At 43.5% G+C, this 19724-nt stretch overlaps 1 protein-coding gene across 1 annotated transcript; it reads left to right on the plus strand.

Annotated features, from left to right (window-relative positions):
• The first annotated feature begins 1355 nt into the window (after positions 1 to 1355).
• On the plus strand, positions 1356 to 19189 carry Cnih4 (cornichon family AMPA receptor auxiliary protein 4). Its single transcript, XM_032915131.1, has 5 exons — positions 1356 to 1522; positions 4224 to 4292; positions 6446 to 6558; positions 14218 to 14358; positions 16613 to 19189. Exons 1-5 carry the CDS (start codon positions 1454 to 1456, stop codon positions 16638 to 16640), a joined length of 420 nt encoding a protein of 139 aa, XP_032771022.1. The 5' UTR covers positions 1356 to 1453; the 3' UTR covers positions 16641 to 19189.
• Positions 19190 to 19724: the final 535 nt, after the last annotated feature.

Genomic DNA, 19724 nt, shown 5'->3' on the forward strand with positions numbered 1-19724 from the left:
TTCACCGCTCATTTCTTCTGTCATTTCTCGTTTCCTCTTTGGTTGTTGAGTAACGGACGTTTTGACATCGCATAGCAACTTCCTCCATCTGTTTCGTGTCTGACTCAGTTAAGCCCCATGTGCTTTTCTTTTTCTTGTCTTTCTTTCTTCCTTTCTTTCTTTTTTTTTGTTTTGTTAGACAGGGTCAGAACTCACAGAGATCCACCTACCTCTAACCTTTTTTTTTTTTTAAAGATTTATCTATTTATTTAATGTATAGGAGTACACTGTCGCTGTCTTCAGACACACCAGATCCCATTACAGATGGTTGTGAGCCACCATGTGGTTGCTGGGAATTGAACTCAGGACCTCTGGCAGAGCAGTTGGAGCTCTTAACCACTGAGCCATCTCTCCAGCCCCGACCTCTAACTTTGAGTGCTAGGATTAAAGGCCTGTGTCACCACACCTGGCCTCAGCTGGTTTTCTTCTAAAAAAAGATTATTAGGTTTATTATTTTTGTGTGTGTGTGTATCAGTAAAACTCCTTTGAGACAGTATCTAGCTATATAGTCCTGCCTGGCCTAGAATTCACTCTGTAGACCAGGATACCAGGATGGTTTTGAATTCAGAAAACCACCTGCTTCTTCTTCCTGAGTGCCAGGATTAAAGGCATGTGCCACCTTGCAACCACTTAAATCTAGTGTTTATACTTATAATAAGTCTAGACAGGGGAGGCATAAACTGAGGTAAAAAACCTTCTGGCTCAGCAAAGTCACTTTATTTTCTTTACTATGTAAAAAAAATCTATTTACAAACCTGATCCTACAACTAACAATCTCTATCTTCATCATTCTACTGAGCTAGTCTACATTTCTCTCCGGCTCCTCCAAATGCAAAAAGGCTCCTTAGCGCTGTTTGCTGGCTTCTCTGTTGTTCAAGAAAGCCCAAAGAGAGAATCCCTATCTCTTAACCAGAGCTCCTTCCATAAAGGCTCTGCCGAGCCAAAAGAAAGCCACAGCTCTAGTAAAAGTCGGTAGCTCCTCCCACACACCGTTGGCAGGCTGAACACCTTAGATCTCACTACAGATGGTTGTGAGCCATCTGTAGTGGTTGGGATTTGAACTCATGACCTCTGGAAGAACAGTCAGTACTCTTAACCGCTGAGCTATCTCTCCAACCCACAAAGCAAGATCTTACCACACACATACAAAACGCATTCCACAGAATCCAACAATGGTAGGCAAGTAAGGATGGATAGAAAGTAAAAGAGACAGAAAATTTCATACAAAGTGAGTAAAACTTTCTTATAGTGGATATTCTTGAGGGTGAGGCCCGCCTCCTACGCGCCCGGGGTACTATTGAACTGCATTTCCCATCATGCATTTCCATGCTTTTCTGGACCACAACTCCCGGCATGCCGCCTGTCCGGGCGGCGCGGCCCGGAGCTGGTTTGACGGGCGGAGCGGCGGCAGAGGATGGAGGCGGTGGTGTTCCTCTTCTCGCTCCTCGACTGTTGTGCGCTCATCTTCCTCTCTGTCTACTTCGTATCCTTGGTTGAAGCGGGCCGAGGTCCCTGCTCCTTCCCAGGGCTACCGCCGGGAATGTGGGCGGAGGGTGGGCCAGGCGGGCGCTGGCAGGTGTGGGGTGAGGGGGCGGCGGCGCGGGCCCGGGTCGCAAGCAGAGGAGCCGCGCTGAATCTCTGGCGGGCCTGAGCCGGCTCCCTCGCCTCCTCTCTCCCTGCCCTAGCCGCCGGGACCCCGAGAGAGCGAAGCCATTCCGAGCGTAGCCGGCGGGCGGAAGGCTTTGCTGCCTTCTCTGGTCCCCGGCAGCACCCTTGCCCCTTTGTCCTCGTGGGTGTCTGCGCTTCTGGGCTCTCCCCACACCCAGGAGATGACTCATTCCAAGAACCCGCGATGCGCTTCCTTCACGTGCAGTTCTTTAGAGAGTTTTTGAAAGGAGTTAGGGCAGAAGCATCGGCAAAGTGTTTCTGGTTGCCTTCAGCAGTGGAAGATCTGTAAACTCAACAGCTACATGTGACTTAGTCCCCAATTTCTAAACTTAAAAAAATTACATTGTACGTGTTAAAATTCAATATTTTTCTGTAGTTGTCTCTGTTACAGGCTTCAGACATTATTTTCCAGACCAATAAATGGTGTTCATCAACCTAGCACTGTAGTGGTTGTGTGGCAACAGTTCCCCCAGTCCTTGAGGGGTTGGCAGTCTTTGTTATAGCAATGTTGTAATGCAGTACTGTAACGCACAGACCAGTTTTAAGTAATTACATATGACTAGAAAAGTGCTTTAGGACCTTTGGCTGTTGCCCCCTTTCTTGTGAAATCACGTCCTCTTTTCTGATCGAATTTAACTTTTTATTTGGCACTGTGCAACTTTGGAATGGCTGCACAGAGTATATTTCCCACTTTATGGTGAAATGACAACTTTGTTTTTTTTTTTAATAATAAGGAGCAAAATTTAGAACTACGAATCTTGCCCAGTACTGTATCTTACCTGCTTTGATTTTCTTTAGAATTGTATTTATTTATTTCCTAAATATACGCAGTGAGAATTTTCCTTAAACACCCAGTGGCTGCCCTATTGCAATTGTCTAGTATCAGCTCTTACTTTGATGAGTTCTGATGTAAAGAGCCCTGCGTTTTATTAGCTTTGAGGAACCGATTAAAAGGGCAGGCTCTCCTACTTAAGTTCTGATGGCCAGTGCTTAGCTTGTGATGTAAGGGGCCAGAGCTGCTTGACAGAAGTGCAGCAACAGTTTTTTTATTATTATTATTTTTTTTTTACAGTTTGGAAAACTTGACCACTAAAACAGTCTTGGTGTATACCAGGTCATGTATATATGTACATGTTAACTGGAATGTTTAACAGTGGCTACACAGGGCGCATTTTGGTGAGAATTTGGCATTTTACAGTGTTGTAGGATTGTTGCGGTAATAACTTTATAGGGACTTGGTAGAAAAGGTCAGAATAGGTTTCAGGTAGACTATAGGGGTGTGTGGAATTTGAATAATGAAAAAATCCACAGGAAAGGGGGGCAGGTATTTGCAGTCACTGGCAAGAGCAAGGTGCAGAGTGGGTATGCTCACTTTGGGGTGGTGGGAAGAGATCATCAGGAGTACATGGTTGCTTTTGGTTGTAGCAAGAGATCAGGTTGGGAAGGAGGAATTAGATCAGATTGGGGGGGGCGGTGCTTTTTTATCCTGCAAGCAGTAGTGAGTCCCTGAAAACTTTTGACATAAGCAAAGTAGCTTTAGGTCAAGGATGCACAGCATAGAAATCAGTTTAAGAGATTTTTGCTGATGTAGGGGCGTGGCTCAGTGGTAGAGTGCCTCCACAGAATGGATAAGATGTTGAACTTGGAGTAGGGGAAATAGATTCATCTGGTGACTACAGTTAACAATGTATCCCATTTGTAAAAGGTGCCAAGACAAAAAATAGCCATTTTTACAACAAAGTTACCATGTGAAGCCATGAATCTTGATTGGCTAAATTTTATCATTCTATAATATACATATTATTTCAAATATGTTATGTATGATAAAACATATAATTCTGTTACTTTAAATGCTCAAAATACAGTAGGTTATTAAAAAGATGAATCTGCAGAGTAGATTAAATATACGAAATATTAGAAGATAAACCAGTTGAGATGAGAATATTCTGAATTTGAATTATAGTGTTAATTGTATTAGCATTAACTGATTATGAATTTGTGGGGAAAGTGGTGAGTAGGAGATACTTGGTTGAGAATATTTTACTTTTAAACTAAATTTACTTTTTTTTTTTTTTTTTTTTTTGAGACAGTGTTTAGTGTATCCCATCATAACCTTGCAATTCAAATTCCTCTGTAGCTGAGGGCAGGCTTGAACTTCTGATCCACTCATCTCCTGAGTGCTAAAATTGCTTTCTGAAACATAAATAATCAGAAATTGTAATTCCTGAGGCTTGACAGATGACTCACAAGGTAAATCGGGTGCTGTGCAAGTGTGAAGACTTAGTTCTGAGCCCCAGCAATGGAGAAAGAAGAAAACAGAAAGGTCCCAGGGCCTGTCAGCCAGCCAGTCTAGTCAAACAGCAAGTTTCAGTTTTAGTCAGAGGCGATGTCTCAAGAAGTAAGGTGGAAAGAAATAGGAAAAAAAAAAGGCCATTATCAACCTCTGCTGCATACATGTGTACATACCTTACAAACACCAGCATTATGTATATATAACTCCTTATCTCAGTTACCAGATCATTACACTGTCTGATTTAGAATGTGATTACATTAACGCTAGATCATGTTGCTCAAAATTAAACAAGGTAAGACATTTCTCTGCTCATTTTTTGGTTAGTGCCAATTCTTTTCATATTAAGTTTTATTATTATAAATATTTGCATTTTTTATTTTAGCATTTTTTGTATTCATTGTAATGTCCTAGATAGAACTGCTGTGTTTTACAGTATTTTAGATCATAAGTTACACTAGATCTGACTTTAGATTGGTTTCTTTACTCTGGAAGTTCCTGGTTGTCTTGTGTGCAGGAGGCTGGCTCTTGTTTTCTGTGCCATACTGCCACCTCCCACTCATGGAAGAAATGTTCAGTCTGTCTTTTGTTGAGTGAAAGAAGCCCTTCCTTGTGTGGTTTGTGGACTTGATTTGTCTTAGGGTCATTTTATATTTAATATAATAAGAACTTTATATTGGCATAAACCCTCTAAGTCAAGGAGTTTAACATAGATACAGGGAAAACATTTGTCCCTGACTCTTTTTATGAAATGAGCAGACAAAGAAGCTTTCTGGATGAAAGTCTGTGTAAAACTATACTGAAGGGCCCTATTGCTTGACTTGAAAAACAGTTCCCAGGGAATGGAGAGATGGCTCAGCAGTTAAGAGCACTGACTGCTCTTCCAGAGGTCCTGAGTTCAATTCCCAGCAACTACATGGTGGCTCACAACCATCTGTAATAGGATGTGATGCCCTCTTCTGGTGTGACTGAAGATAGGAACAGTATACTCGTCATATAACTAAAATAAATAAATCTTTAAAAAAAGAAAAGAAAAAGAAAAACAATTCCCATGTGACATCACATCTTCAGTCTACTGGAAAAAACAACAGCAAGAGGTTCAAAGAAGAGTTGGTTGTTAGGCGTTCCCTCACTGAAAACACCCACTTCCTCAGTGCTGTACCCGGCTTGTGCTAGTTTCTTTTTGTCTTTTTGGAGTAAGTTGGTCCAGCATTTGTGTCCTTGTGCTCTGTTCTACTCTGGTAAAATCCATCCTTGTTGCTGCACCTCAGGAGACAGTGATAGTATTTCCCTTGAGTTTCCCCTTCCTCCACTCCCAAATCTTTACTCTCCTGGTGTTAATTGTCACATTTCAGCCAGGCAGAGATGGCACACACTTTCCAAGCACTGGGGAGGCAGAGGCAGGCGATCTCTGAGTTTGAGGCCAGCCTGGACTACAAAGTGAGTTCAGGACAGCCAGGGCTACACAGAGAAACCCTGTCTCAAAAACAAACAAATGAGCAAACAAGAAAGAAAAAGAGGCAGAAAGGGAGGGTACTTCAATACTATTTTCTACAAGGTAAAGTGCTGGACATAATAATGACTGCCTGTAATCCCAGTATTTAGGAAGCTGAGGGAAGAGGCCTGCCTGGGCTTCCAAGTAACACCCCTTTCACTGTTTCTCCCACAAATGAATTAGGAAAAGATGAAAAGGATGTATCAGTTTTTCCCCAGGACAGGCAGTTGGGGGCCACCCCTTACAGTGCTGGGAAACAAACCCAGGTCTTCTATGAGTAACAAGTGCTCTTAACCACTAAACCATCTCCTCAGCCTGCTTTTTAAAAAATTTCTATTCTTATTTTGTTGTTGTTTTGAGGCTGAGTCTCACTAGGTAGTCCTTGCTGGCCTTGAACTTGCCATGATTCCCTCTGCTTACCTAGTGCTGGGATTGCTGGCACTTACTACTCCACCTGGACATTTTTAAAAATTTTATCTTTCTGCATGGCATTTGCTTCCTCGGGATTTTGGACATGGGAAAATTTTCGCAGGGTGCAGGGGCTGTTACTTTAAGATGGGCATTTTGATTGGAAAGGCATGCGTGTGGATATGTGCCCTGTGTGGTTATGTGCTGCGTATGGATATGTGCTGTGCTAATCTAGAGCAGGAGGCTTTAGCATATCAGCACAGATGCTGGAACAGAAAGTAACTAATACTCTGCTTTTTCCTTAGTTATTCCGAGCTGTTCAGTGAAAGAGTCAAAAGCCTTTGCTTAGGGTGAAATAATACTGAAATTTAATTGCTTTAGGTTTGAGCTGTTACCTGATGTATTTGCCTAGGTTAAGAAGCTATATCTCTGTGTGGGGTTTTGGGTCTAAAGTAAAAATCTCTGTTTATTCATCCATTTGGCTTGAATGTCGTGTTCAGCCAGGAAACAGGTCAGTGATGTAATGCTCTGTTCTTGGATTGTAGTGGGTGATACCAGAGTTGGTTGGCCACACCATTGTCACTGTGCTGATGCTTGTCTCCTTGCACTGGGTCATCTTCCTTCTCAACTTACCTGTTGCCACATGGAATATATATAGGTAAGTATAGTCTGTTTACTGTTTTCTGACAGTAGTCCTTAAAAAAGCATTAATAGCCCAGTGTGATGGTGCATGTCTGTCCTCCCAGCCTTTGGGAGGTTGAGTTAGAAGGAGCAGGAGTTTAAATCTAGCTTTGCCCATTTAGTGAATTGGAAGACATCCTAGGCTACATAAAACTGTAGAGAAAAGAAAATAATTAACAGGTTCTCCCCACAGAAACATCCCAGTGATTAAATAAAGAACAACAACAACATATGAAATCAGAATAAATTATTGTTCACTCTGGTATATTGGGCAGATAAGTTTGCATGGCTCGATCTCGTGCTAAAGCACAAAACTCACATGTATAAGAGTAATCTAGTGTTTAGTCATGGAGCCTACAGACTTGTGCGATGTTTGCATGCCATGAGTATCATTTTCCTCTAGAGCAGTCAAAGGCTTGAGACAGTTGGGCCTTACTTAAATCTGTAATCTGAGAGTCCACCAGACAGGGCTGCATTTAAATCTGTAATCTGGGAGTTCACTAGACAGAGCTGCATTTAAATCTGTAATCTGGGAGTCCACCAGACAGGGCTGCATTTAAATTTGTAACCTGGGAGTCTACAAGACAGGGCTGCATTTAAATCTGTAATCTGGGAGTCCACCAGACAGGGCTGCGTTAGTGCCTGCAGCAGGTGACTTGGGTTTGGGATGTTTGTTTGTTTATTTGGAAATCTTTGTTTTTGCAGTGAAGATTAACACTAAAATTTTGATTTTAAAAAAAATTAAGAAGTAGGGAGCTAGGTAGTCAGTGGTTAGGAGGACTTACTGCACAATAATGAGTTTAGTTTAGATCTAGCACTCAGAAGCCCTGAATCCTGCATTCCTACACAGGCAAACACACACACACACACACACACACACACAAAGAAAGAAAGAAAGGAAGGAAGGAAGGAAGGAAGGAAAGAGAGAGAGGGGGGAGGGAGAAGGGAAGGGAAGGAAGGAAAAGAAAAGAAATTAATTTAAAAAAATTAGGAAGTGTATTAGCCAATTTTCTCATGGCTGTAACCAAAATGCCTTATAGAAACAGTTTAAAGAAGAATTATCTTTAGCTCACCATGTCAGTTTTCAGTTCATGGTTGCTTGGACCCCAAGCCCTTGGCCAGGAGGTGCTTCTTCACTCCATCTCAGCTGAAAGTAGAGAAAAGGGAAAATGGAAGGGACTAGGGCGCGAGGTACAACCCCAGCACAGTCCTCAGTGACACATGTCTGTGCAGGCCCCACCTGCTGCCTCACTACTTCCAATGATGACTTCCCATTATAAGTACACTGAGGGACTGATCCGTTGGTAGAGTCCTAGTTCTCACGATCTAATTGCTTCTGGAAACTTGTCAGGCACACTCAGAGGTGTGCTATACTAATCTGGCCTCTCTTTATCTTCTTTGTTGACAGTCAAGATTAGTGATCCCTAGCTGGGCAGGTGTGGTGGAGAGAGCCTTTCATCTCAGCACCCAGTGGGCCAGACTGAGCTCTGAGTTCAAGGCTAGCCTAATCTACAGAGCAACTTCCAGGATATCAAGGACTAAAAAGAAACCCTGTACTTTAAAAAACCAAAATATCATCATCATAACACACACACACACACACACACACACACACACACACACACACACACACATACACACACACCCCAACCAGGAAATTTGTTTAGAAATAGAAGTCACCCATAGTCAGGCTATTATAGTTTGTTATCTAGTGAAGAATTGTAGAATAATACTTACATACACACACATACACATACACATATTAATATATATATATATATATATATATATATATATATATATATATATATATATATATGTCATTGTGTAGGTGCCCATGGAGGCCAGGAGAAAGTATTGGATCCCCTGGAACTGGAGTTACAGGTTGTTTTGAGCCATGTGGTATTGGGACCCAAACCTGGGTTTTATGTAAGAGCAGGCAATGAGCCTTTACCACTGAGCCATTTCTCCTGCCCTAGAATTATTTTTTATGTTAATAGATTCTCTCTCTCTCTCTCTCTCTCTCTCTCTCTCTCTCTCTCTCTCTCAGCTTTTATTTTGTTTATATTTAGTCTTTTATAAGGGCAAAACCCACTCATTGACTGACAGTTAAGTATGATGTTATAAAATACTGTTAGGATAAAAATAAGTCATGTGTGGTGACAAACACCTTTAATCTCAGTACCTGGGATGCAGAGGAAGCCAGCCTGGTGTACATAGAGAGTTCTAGGACAGCCAGAGGGAGACAGTGAGACCCCTCCTCTCAAACAGCAAAACATACAGTAAGGAGTGGTAGTGTGATGCTCAGTGGGTAGAGGTGTTGACCGCCAAGCTTGATAGTCTGGCTTTGATCCCTGCACTCCACATAGGAGGACAAAACTGAATCCTGCAAGCTGTTCTTGGACTTCACCCTTACTCCTCCGATCTCCGTAGTTTTCTCATGACAGAAGCATGTGCCCTCCTTTCCATCCCCTCCTGCCTGAGGCCAACCTAGGTACACAGCAAATCCTGTCTCAAAAAACAAACCAAGACTTCCTAGGACTGGTCCTAACCAGACTGTAAGGAACCTATATTCCCAGGATGAGGCTCAGATTAGGATGTTGGCCTGTCATGAGAAAGCAATAAGAAAGTTCAGGGGCTGGGGACTTAGCTCAGTGGTAGAGCGCTTGCCTAGGAAGCTCAAGGCCCTGGGTTCGGTCCCCAGCTCTGAAAAAAAGAACCAAAAAAAAAAAAAAAAAAAAAAAAAAAAAAAAAGTTCAAATTCTACCCTGGTGTATGCTGTGCTATAGAAAAGAGGTAGATAGACAGCAACTTCCACAGCGGAGGCAGGGACTGATAACAGGCCATGGAGGAGTGCTGTTTACTGGCCTGCTCTCCCTGGACCACCATCTCACATCAATCAATCATTGGTAAATACAATGCACCACAGGCTTGCCCATAGGCCAGTCAAGTAAATTCACTTCTTAATTGAGGTTCCTTCCTAAATGACTCCATCTTGTATCAGTGTGCCATCCAGTCTTATGGCAATGTGACATAAGCTAGAGTCATCTAGGAGGATGGAACCTCAGTTGAGAAAATACCTCCATAAGATGAGGCTATAAACAGGCAAGCCAGGGCTGGAGAGATGGCTCAGCAGTTAGGAGCACCGACTGTTCTTCCAGAGGTCCTGAGTTCAATTCCCATAACCACATGGTGGCTCACAACCATCTATAATGGGATCTGATGCCCTCTTCTGGTGTGTCTGAAGACAGCTACATTGTACTCATATACATGAAATAAACTTTTAAAAAAAAAAAAAAAAAAACCAGGCAAGCCTATAAGGCCATTTTCTTAATGATTGATGGGGAGAGGACCCAGCCTGTTTTGGGTAGTTATACCCCTGGGCTGGTAGTGGTCCAGGGTTCCATAAGTAAACAGGCTGAGCAAGCCATGAGGAAAGGTTTCTGCCCTGCTTGAGTTCCTTCCCTGACTTCCTTTTTTGATGAACTGTGATACAGAAGTGTATGTCAAACGAACTCTTTCCTGACCAAGTTGCTTTTCATCATCGAAATAGTAATCCTAACTCAGAGAGTCAAGCTGATGTAAAAACTAGCCAGGACAGTGGATAGGGATGTTCCTGAGTCTCTGACTTCTCCCTTCTAAGTCCTGAGAAAGCAGGCACACACTTGCACGCTCACTTTAGTCAATGCCAGGGCCACACCCAGTGCTTTGTGCATGCTAGGCAAGCACTTGACTAGCAGATTCCACCCACGGCCCTAGCTACCTGAGCAACATGTACAGATTCTAGAAAGACATATATAAAGATGTGTAAAATGTAATGTTTATTCCAGTGATCTATACCTCTAAGCCTTCCTGCCTCAGTCTGCTAACCTAAGCATAGTCCTGGAAGCTTCTAGCCTCCATGTAATCTAATCCAGGCCTAGAATGTTCTCAGCCTCTGAGACTGACTGCTGAATAAGCTCACCCTTTCTAGCTTTGCTGAACTCTGGCTGGCTGGTTCAACTCTTGTTCTGCCTCAAACTCCTCTCCAAGCTGACTGACTCAGCCTGGCTCAGACTAATTCTAGCCGTCTGTTCTGATCTTCCGGCTCCTTCTCCCTCTCTGGCTTTGTTCTGTCTTCACCTGGAGCTTATATTTTCTCTCTCTGCAACCTCTCTGTACAACTGTCCCAGTAAAGCCGCCTACTCCTCTCTCTCTGCACTGTTCTTAAGCAGATCCTTTTTCCTCTCTCTTCTCATGAGAGTTGAGCGTATCCTATTCTGTCATATCTTTCCCTGATTGGTCATTTGGTCTGCCACCTAATTAGACATCACTTCCAAACATGGTATTTCCTTCTACAAACTAAATTTATCTTTATCATTTGTGATTAAAGGTGTATACTAAGGATGTGTCTGTATCCAGCCAGAGGTCTTAAAGGTGCATGTAAGGGTGGAGCCACACCACAACTACAAACAGGCTTTTCTAGTAGGTAAACAATCTCGGGGTTCACTGTGTGGTCAAATAGCCTGCAGCAAGGCCAAGTGCATGGTCCTTCTTGACTGGCCACTTAGAACGTCAAGGTTGATTTGCAGTTCATTTCATCACTTAATGAATTTGGGATTAGAGGTGTGCCCACCACAGATGGCTGAGCTCCAGCTTGGGAAAGGCTGTTCCACTGAGTCCTATCTCCAGCCCACGTTTTATGTTTTTAAGCAGCAAGATGACATAAATGCTTTGAGGAGATTTTTTTCATAAGTAGTATGTGTTGAATAGAGAAGTATTCACTCATACTAAATAGAGAAGAGCCAGGACATTACAAATTCAGTTCAGAGAATGGAGAAAAGATTGTATTGTTGGTACAGGGTTGTATTAGTGGGAGTGAAACAGAGACAGCCGATAAAAGGGCAGGAGAAAGCCAATTAGCAGGAGTTCAGTGGGCTGTGAGAGGTGAGAGAGACAAGAATTGCATAGGAAGAAAGTTTTAAGGATCACCACGGGGCTTAAATACCAGGTTCTGAGCTGGAAAACTTTTTGAGACTACTTGGAGGTATTACTTGATATTCAAGTAAAAGCACCTTCTGTTCAGGTACAGATAGGCTAGTAGGATTTAGGGGACAGTTTAAGATGTGCGAAGCTCAAAGAGGCTTTCATGTTTCACAGAAGTGACATTGAGAAACTATGTGTGGCAAGAGTAAGGAAGTCAAGAAGTCTGACATGCAAGCAGTGGGAGGTCATTTACAGATCCAGGCTCAGACATCACACATGGCACAGCAGAGGAGGTCATTTACAGATCCAGGCTCAGACATCACACATGGCACAGCAGAGGAGGTCATTTACAGATCCAGGCTCAGACATGTACATCACACGTATGGCGCAGTCTGGATGGTAATCATAGTTTTCCTTCTTAATTCATAGAAACAAGTTTCTGAAAGCCAGATGTGATGCATGCCTGGAATCTCAGCACTCAGGGTCAAAGCTAGACTGGGCTGTATAGTGAATTAGAAGACAGTTTGAGCCACAGGGCTGGACCCTGTCTCAAAAAAGGGGCCAGGGGGCTGGGGATTTAGCTCAGTGGTAGAGCGCTTACCCAGGAAGGGAAAGGCCCGGGGTTCGGCCCCCCGCCCCAAAAAAAAAAAAAACAAAAAAAAAAAAAAAAAAAAAAAAAAGGGCTACGGAAATGGGTCAGTGGACCAAGTGCAAGCACAACGACAACTGGAGTTCAGACCCCAGCCCCAACCTGAACTCCAGATGGGCATGTCCACCTGGGCCTTCTGTAATCTCTCAGTTGGAGGCAGGCTATCCCTGGAGCAAGCTTACTATCTCAACAAGCTGGATTAGGGAGTTATTGGTTTGAGCAAGAAACACTGCTTCAATATGTAAGATGAAGAGCAATTGAAAAATATACTTGATGTTGTCCTTTGCCCTCCACATGTATACACACACATAAGCAAACATAGATACATGTACACCACATACACGAACACACAAAAAGATCCTTAGAAGTTTCTGAGAACTTTATGACATTAATTTGGCTTTGGAATCTCCTTTAACTTGTATCCAATGAGAATGAGCTAAAGAAAGACAGATGTATTAAAGTTTCTCAGTATTTATTAGGTATTATACTATGTTTGTTTTAGTGGAAAGAAAAGTAAATGAAAAGTCAAGAGTAGCTTCCAAAGGAAAGTCAGATGGTAGACTTCATCAAACAACTTTATTTTGTCTGAATTTGAGGCTGCAGGACCTGGTTCACATTTGCAGGTTTACTACTTGTCTTAGGGTGAACAGACACCATGATCAATGTAAGTCTTATAAAGGACAACATTTAATTAGGGCTGGCTTACAGGTTCAGAGGTTCAGTCCGTTATCAACAAGGCAGGAACATGACACCATCCAGGCAGGCATGGCACAGGAGGAGCTGAGAGTTCTACATCCTCACCTGAAGGAAGCCAGGAACAGACAGCATCCTCATCAGCTAGGAGGAGGTCTCCAAGCCCACCCCACAGTGACACACGTCCTCCAACAAGGCCCACTCCCTGGGCCAAGCATATGCAGACCATCACATTCCACTCCCTGGCCTCCATAGGCTTGTTAAACACATGAGTCTATGGAAGCCATACCTAAACATAGTATAATAAAAAAGTACATTAGTCCAACTTCCAAAGTCTCCATGGGCTATAGCATTATCAGCAGTGTTAAAAGTTCAAAGTCTCTTCTGAGATCCATCCAATCACCTAACTGTAATCCCTAATTAAGACAGGCAACTGCTGGGTACACACTAAACTGCCATCTCCATGGCTGATATCAAAGCGGTCTTCAGATCTTCAACTCCTTTTTATCCTTGTTGACGGTAACAAGCTTCTTTCTCCTGAGCTGCTTCCACTCCCTGTTAGCAGCTTTCCTCAGCAGATAGCCTGTGGCTCTGGCATCTTTAACATCTTTGGGTCTCCAAGGAAGCTTGTTTCAGTGTCTTAGATCCACACATGATCCTCCAAAAGGCAGGCTTCACTTCTCCAGCTCTGCCCTCTGTAGCACTCAGGTTGATCCACTCCATTGCCTCAGCTGTTCTTGGGGATCATCCCACGGTACTGGCATCTCCAATACACTGGGGTCTTCCATTGCAACTAGGCTTCACCAGTAGCCTCTCACAGGCTCTCTTCATGGTGCCAAGCCTCAGCTCCTTTGCATGACTCCTTCAGTCCTGGGCCATCAATTACAACTGAGGCTGCACTTTCACCAATGGCCTTCCATGGCCTCTCCCAGTGCCCAGCCTCAGCTGCTCTTCATGACCCCTTCATGCCTTCAAAACCAGTACCACCTGGGCGACTCTTACACATCACCAAGTCCAGCTGCAGCATTACAGGTTCAGAGATTCCGTCCATTATCACCAAGGTAAGAACATGGCAGCATCCAGGCAGGCATGGTGCAGAAGGAGCTGAGTTCTACATCTTCATCTGAAGGAAGCCAGGAACAGACTGAGCATCCTCAGGCAGCTAGGAGGAGGGTCTCCAAGCCCACCCCACCTCCAACAAGGCCACACCTTCTAATAGTGCCACTCCCTGGGCCAAGCATATGCAAACCATCACACTACTGTTTTGAAATTGTTTTTTAGTATTAATGCCGAGATCTGATTTCCTTTTATGTGTGTGTCCTTTGTCAGGTTCATTATGGTGCCAAGCGGTAACATGGGAGTATTTGATCCAACAGAAATACACAACCGGGGACAGTTAAAGTCACACATGAAAGAAGCCATGATCAAGCTTGGTTTCTACCTACTCTGTTTCTTCATGTATCTCTACAGGTAAGTGTAGAATAGTCTTCACAGCGTACCGAATGCCATGCCTGCTTTTGGTTCATGAGGTATTAACATTGTAACACTTATGGGAATTATGTGAGTTTATTGTAGCTGTGTACATTTTTAATTAAATTAGTGTTCTATCTAACCTATAGAAGAGTTTTCTATACCACATATGTCTTAGCTGCTGAAGCGATTAATACACTTAAAACTGCCATTGCTATTCTTTACTCTTAGAATCTGAGAGCTTTCACTGTTCTGTTTCAGAAAACCAGAAGGAAAAATATGTCCATGCATACATATGTATGCACACATACATACCCAGAGACAGACGGACAGATGGACAGATAGACATACCGAAAACCCTAGAACTTGAGTTACAGTTATGAGCCACTGTATAAGTGCTGGGAACTGAACCTAGGTCCTCCACAAGAGCAAGAAGTGTTTGGCTTGTTTTAAAGATTTATTTATCTTCAGACACAGCAGAAGAGGGCATCAGATCTCATTATGGATGGTTGTGAGCCGCCATGTGGTTGCTGGGAATTGAACTCAGGACTTCTGGAAGAGCAGTCAGTGCTCTTAACCACTGAGCCATCTCTCCAGCCCCTGGGAGGTGCTAATAAGCTTCTGCATACCTCGGGTTTTCATCTGAGCATGGGCTCTTACTACAACTTACCTCATGGGATTGTAGCATGAGCTAAGTGCTATGAAGTGCTTGAGTTTATCATCTATAGTAAACTCAGAATCTTCAAAATATCAGCGACTGCCTTTACCCTGCACTGTGCATTGAGTGTTTACTGGGCCTGACCTTTGGTAGCCCAGTAACCCTGAGGGTTTGTCCCTGTGCTGCAGCAGTTTTAGTCTGTTAGTCAAGGTTGACCCCTGCACATCAGGGGAAAGGATTATATTGCTCTGTTTTATTTCATTGTTTTCAAGACATGGTTTCTCTGTGTAGCCCTGGCTGTCCTGGAACTCACTCTATAGATCAGGCTGGCCTCCCAGGTGCTGGGATTAAAGGTGTGCACCAATATGTCTGGCTATATCTCAGTTTTTTAATTGTTTATTTTTATTTTTTATGTGCATTGGTATTTTGCCTGTGTGTGTGTGTGTGTGTGTGTGTGTGTGTGTGTGTGTGTGTGTGTGTGTGTCTGTGTGTCTGTGCAAGGGTGTTGAATTCCCTGGAACTGGAGTTAGAGACAGTTGTGAGCTACCATGTGGGTGCTGGGAATTGAACCTGAGTCCTCTGAAAGAGCAGCAGGTGGTCTTAACCACTGAGCCATCTTTCTAGGTCCTTTATTTCATTTTTTTAACTGAGGTGATTTTCTTGAGTATTTCCTGTCCTGATGTCACCTCAAGTGACAAGAAGAAACAGTATCAATTCCGACAGTGAAAGTGTTCAGCTTGGCAGTTGCAGTCTGTGATAGCACAGACTGAAGGAGGAGATGCCTGGGTCTTGCTGTCCTCACACCAGCTTGTAAGCCAGACTATATAGGAGCATGATGGGCTGAGGCGGAGGCCTCACAACTGCACTGAGCTAAGGTCAGCTCCGAGAGGAAAGTGCATCAGAGGCCAGTCACTGGGCTCATAGCAAAGTGCTAGGATTCTGCATGAGGCAGAGATCTGGATAGGGAATTAATGTGGCTTGTTTTGGCCTGGGCATAGCTTTCATTTATTTGTTTTAAATTTATTTATTACTATTATTTACACAGTCTCTCTCTGTATAGACCAGGATGGCCTCACTCTCAGAGATCTACAAGCCTCTGCCTCCTCAGTGCTAAGATAAAGGGCATATGCCTGGCCACCATATTTTATTTTTAAGGGGGGGGGGGAGAGTGAGTATGTATGTGTGTGTGTGTGTGTGTTGGTGCACACATGTAGATCACATATTCGGATATGTGCATGTGAGTGCAGGTGCCCATGGAGGCCAGAGGCATCAAATCCCCTGGGGTGACAGGTAGCTTTTGTGAACCACCTGACATGGGTCCTCTGGAAGCAATGAGTGCTCTTAACTGCTGAGCCTGCTCTCCATCCCCGATTTGTACTGACAGCACCAAAGTGGTTTTAGGTTTACTCTCCCCCTCGTCTCCATCTGTTTATTGTTTTAGTGATAATGTTAGAGGCTCTCAAGAACATTTGTCCTATTAGGTATTAAGTGATGAACTGAGTGTTTCTCAATGGACCTGTGCACACAGGTCTGAATGTATTGGATTCCAGGGGAGCCCTAAGGAAACACTAGTAATTCAGTGTCTTCTTTCCACAGTATGATTCTAGCGTTGATAAATGACTGAAGCTGGAGTAGCCGGTTGAAGCCAGCCTACACTACACCCTGCACAATCGAGGAGCCAGAGACTAAAACCACCCTTAGAACCGTGACCAGAGCAGTATATATTTTGGTCTTTGAACAAAAGAACTATTTTTGCTGTATTTTTACCACATAAAGTATTTAAAAAAATAAATTGAGTTTTTGTAGATTTCTGATTTCTCAACCCCAACACATGAAGGTGTTTTGTCTCCTCTGTGGCTGTTTGGTAGAAGTAGGAATATATGCCAGCTTTGCATGCCAAAGAGATAAAGGACATACCTGAGAGTCCTTAATCCAGTGTTCTCAACCTGGGGGTCGCACCACCCCTTTAGGGATCAAATGACTCACAGGGGTCACCTAAGACCACTGAAAACCTATTTACATTGTGATTCCTAACAGTAGCAAAATTACAGTTATGAAGTAACAACAGAAATGATTTTATGGCTGGGGGTTACAACATGAGGAACTGTGGCACAGCATTAGAAGGTTAGAACCACCTTAGTAGATGGCCGACTGTCTGAAAAGCCAGAGCAGAAAGCAACACAGCTAACCTGGACAAATGAAGAAAGTCACGTTAATGTCGCCCACGGATCTGAAGACATTTCAGCTAAGCCTTTCAATAGAAAATGACGTTTTAAAATATATTTATTTGCAGTATTTGAAACCTTATGAGCCATGTGCCCAAGTACAATGTAAGTCCTGCTTACAGAAAGGGAAAGTAAATTTAAAATCAAGATTCTATTAAGGGCTTTCATTTTAAAGCTTGTACCTCCATAATCATCCCCACCTCTGTCTAATCACCTCAGCTCTTGCCAGACCTTATTTTTGCACTGTAACTGTTCCATTTATATTTGATTTCTTTAATAATATGTTTTAATGGATTTGGAGAAGTGATTTGGTAGAGTCACCCCACGTCAGAATGAGGAAATCGGTCAGTCATTGTTAAACAACGGAACAAGAACAGCCTGCGAGTTGTTCACTTGTGCGGAATTCACCGCAGCTCCTTTCTCTGGCACCGACCACACTGTGGACTGGGAACCCAGCGGAGCCACTGTGCGCACGTGGCAGTACCTAGCTCCTCCGGGAGAAAGCCCTTGCTCTGGGTCAGAGCAGGCGGTTAGCCTAGTCTGTGCTTATCATATCTCGCAGGGTGGTGTGAATCTGGCAATCCACCCTCTTTCCTAGTTGTACTTTGGTATCATAAGCACTGACACGTAAGGAAGCGTGACTGCACACTCTGGCATAATGAACCCTGGTGGCAGAACAAAGTGTGTGGTTCTCCAAAAGATCAAATGTTTAAATGTTGCCTGTCTTACTGAGGTGGTAGAAGGGCCAGGATACTGGCTTCCCTGTTAGAATGGGACCTGTGCTCTGACCGCAGAGGAAGGAAGGATTGGGATGGCATGCAAAGGAAACTTGGTTCCCTGGCCTCGTGAAAGCAGGGAAACTCTCCCTGTAATAATCTTGTGTTTCTGCTTAGAAAAGCAGCCACAACAAAGGAGTTGTTATATGTTCTCGTACCTTTCCCTCTGGGGCACCTTCTGCTTACAGCTCCGCCCTACCTTCCAGTGTCCTCAGTGTTTGTTATTCAAGCTTTTCAAACACACCTGCTGGGGGCTTCGTAGGACACACACAATGGAGGGCTTTTGTCTAAAATGTTTTGAGTTTAACCCAAACTGAAAGCCAAGTAGCTAAGTACCTTGGGCTGTCGGTTACTTGTCTTGTTGGGCAGAAGCTGGAGGAGTGAATGAGAAAGCTGCCTTGTCTATAAAGACCCAACTTAACTCTGAACCACTAGTTACAAACGAATGCCCTTCATTCCTCATAACGCTTGTGTGTATCAAAGCTGGGAAAGAATGTTATTGTGGGGGAGAGGGTTGGAGGGAGGAGGATGCTTTTATAAATGCTGAGAAAGAGAACAGGAGTGCTGGCCCTAAGTGGCTGTGGCTCTGATACCTGTGGTGCCACTGTGTAGTGATCAGAGTGAAGACCTTTGAGATCATGTGCTCCGGCATTTTCATCTCAGAAAGAGAGAAAGCAGAGGCCTAGAGGTTGTGAGCGGTCTCAAAGGTATGACCATGGGGGTTCAGCTCAGTGTCCTCTCACACCCTCTTCCCAGCCCTCTTTAAAGCTCTAACACGGAGAGCCTGGCCAGTGCAGCCACACCTGTCCTGTCCCCCTTTCCCAGACTTTTAACCATAGCAGATGCTGTGTCTAGAGCTGGAAGTAAAGCCCAAGATGCAGTCCCACTCCTCACATCTAGCAGGTCCCCTTTTGTGCCTGCTGCCCAAGAAGACAGTGTAGCAAGAGCCCAGCGGCTTCCTTCTGACCCGGTCTGACTTTAAACCTCTGTGCTGTTTCCTCTGGGAAGTATTCACCACTTTCCATGTGGCATCTCTTGTGTGCAAACTAGATTGTGCGCTCCTCGAGAGCAGAGTCTACTCTGATCATTTGTGTTGTCTACCTTTCCCTTCTGGCGCCTAAAACAGTGCCTTGCACACAGAAACAATAAATGGCTGTTGAATAACAAGTTAATCTGACTGTTCTGTTGCTTTAGTCTGACTTAGCGTCCTTTAGTTCAGAGATTATGGAACAACATAATCACACTCACCAATACATTTCTTTTTCTTCAAGGTAGTGAGCTTGAGGAGTATTCTCTTAAATGGTTTATTTTTATATGGTCTTGGTGTTTTAGCTGCATGTAAGTCTGTGTGAGGGTGTCAGATCCATGCAACTGGAGTTACAGTTTTAAGGTCTCATTGGTGCTGGGAATTGAACCCAGGTTCTGTGAAAGAACAGCCAGTGCTCTTAACCTCTGAACCACTTCACCAGCCCAATAGCACAGTGAACATTAGAAGAACTGTAAAACCTTCTGGATGTATAAAAGAAACTTTTATTGAGTTTACTTCTGACTGCTAAAATTGATTTTGCTTACAAGTAACATTTTATCAGAAGTTATGAATTATCATGTACTAGGTGTTATTCTCTTTTAGAAAAATTTGACTTAATAATGCCGAAATAGAATAAGCCAGGGAGTGGCTCAGTGTTAGTGCAACTTTCTGGCATGAGC

The sequence above is a fragment of the Rattus rattus genome, chromosome 10 (assembly GCF_011064425.1).
Source record: "Rattus rattus isolate New Zealand chromosome 10, Rrattus_CSIRO_v1, whole genome shotgun sequence".
Classification (NCBI taxonomy): domain Eukaryota; kingdom Metazoa; phylum Chordata; class Mammalia; order Rodentia; family Muridae; genus Rattus; species Rattus rattus.

What these genes read in the sequence shown, in the direction of transcription:
- Cnih4 (XM_032915131.1), top strand. Translation starts at nt 1,454, where the DNA reads ATGGAGGCGGTGGTGTTCCTCTTCTCGCTCCTCGACTGTTGTGCGCTC. An exon ending in GTTGCTCAAAATTAAACAAG is followed by an intron (nt 4,293 to 6,445) that starts GTAAGACATTTC and finishes CTTGGATTGTAG; the next exon opens with TGGGTGATACCAGAGTTGGT. An exon ending in GCCACATGGAATATATATAG is followed by an intron (nt 6,559 to 14,217) that starts GTAAGTATAGTC and finishes GTCCTTTGTCAG; the next exon opens with GTTCATTATGGTGCCAAGCG.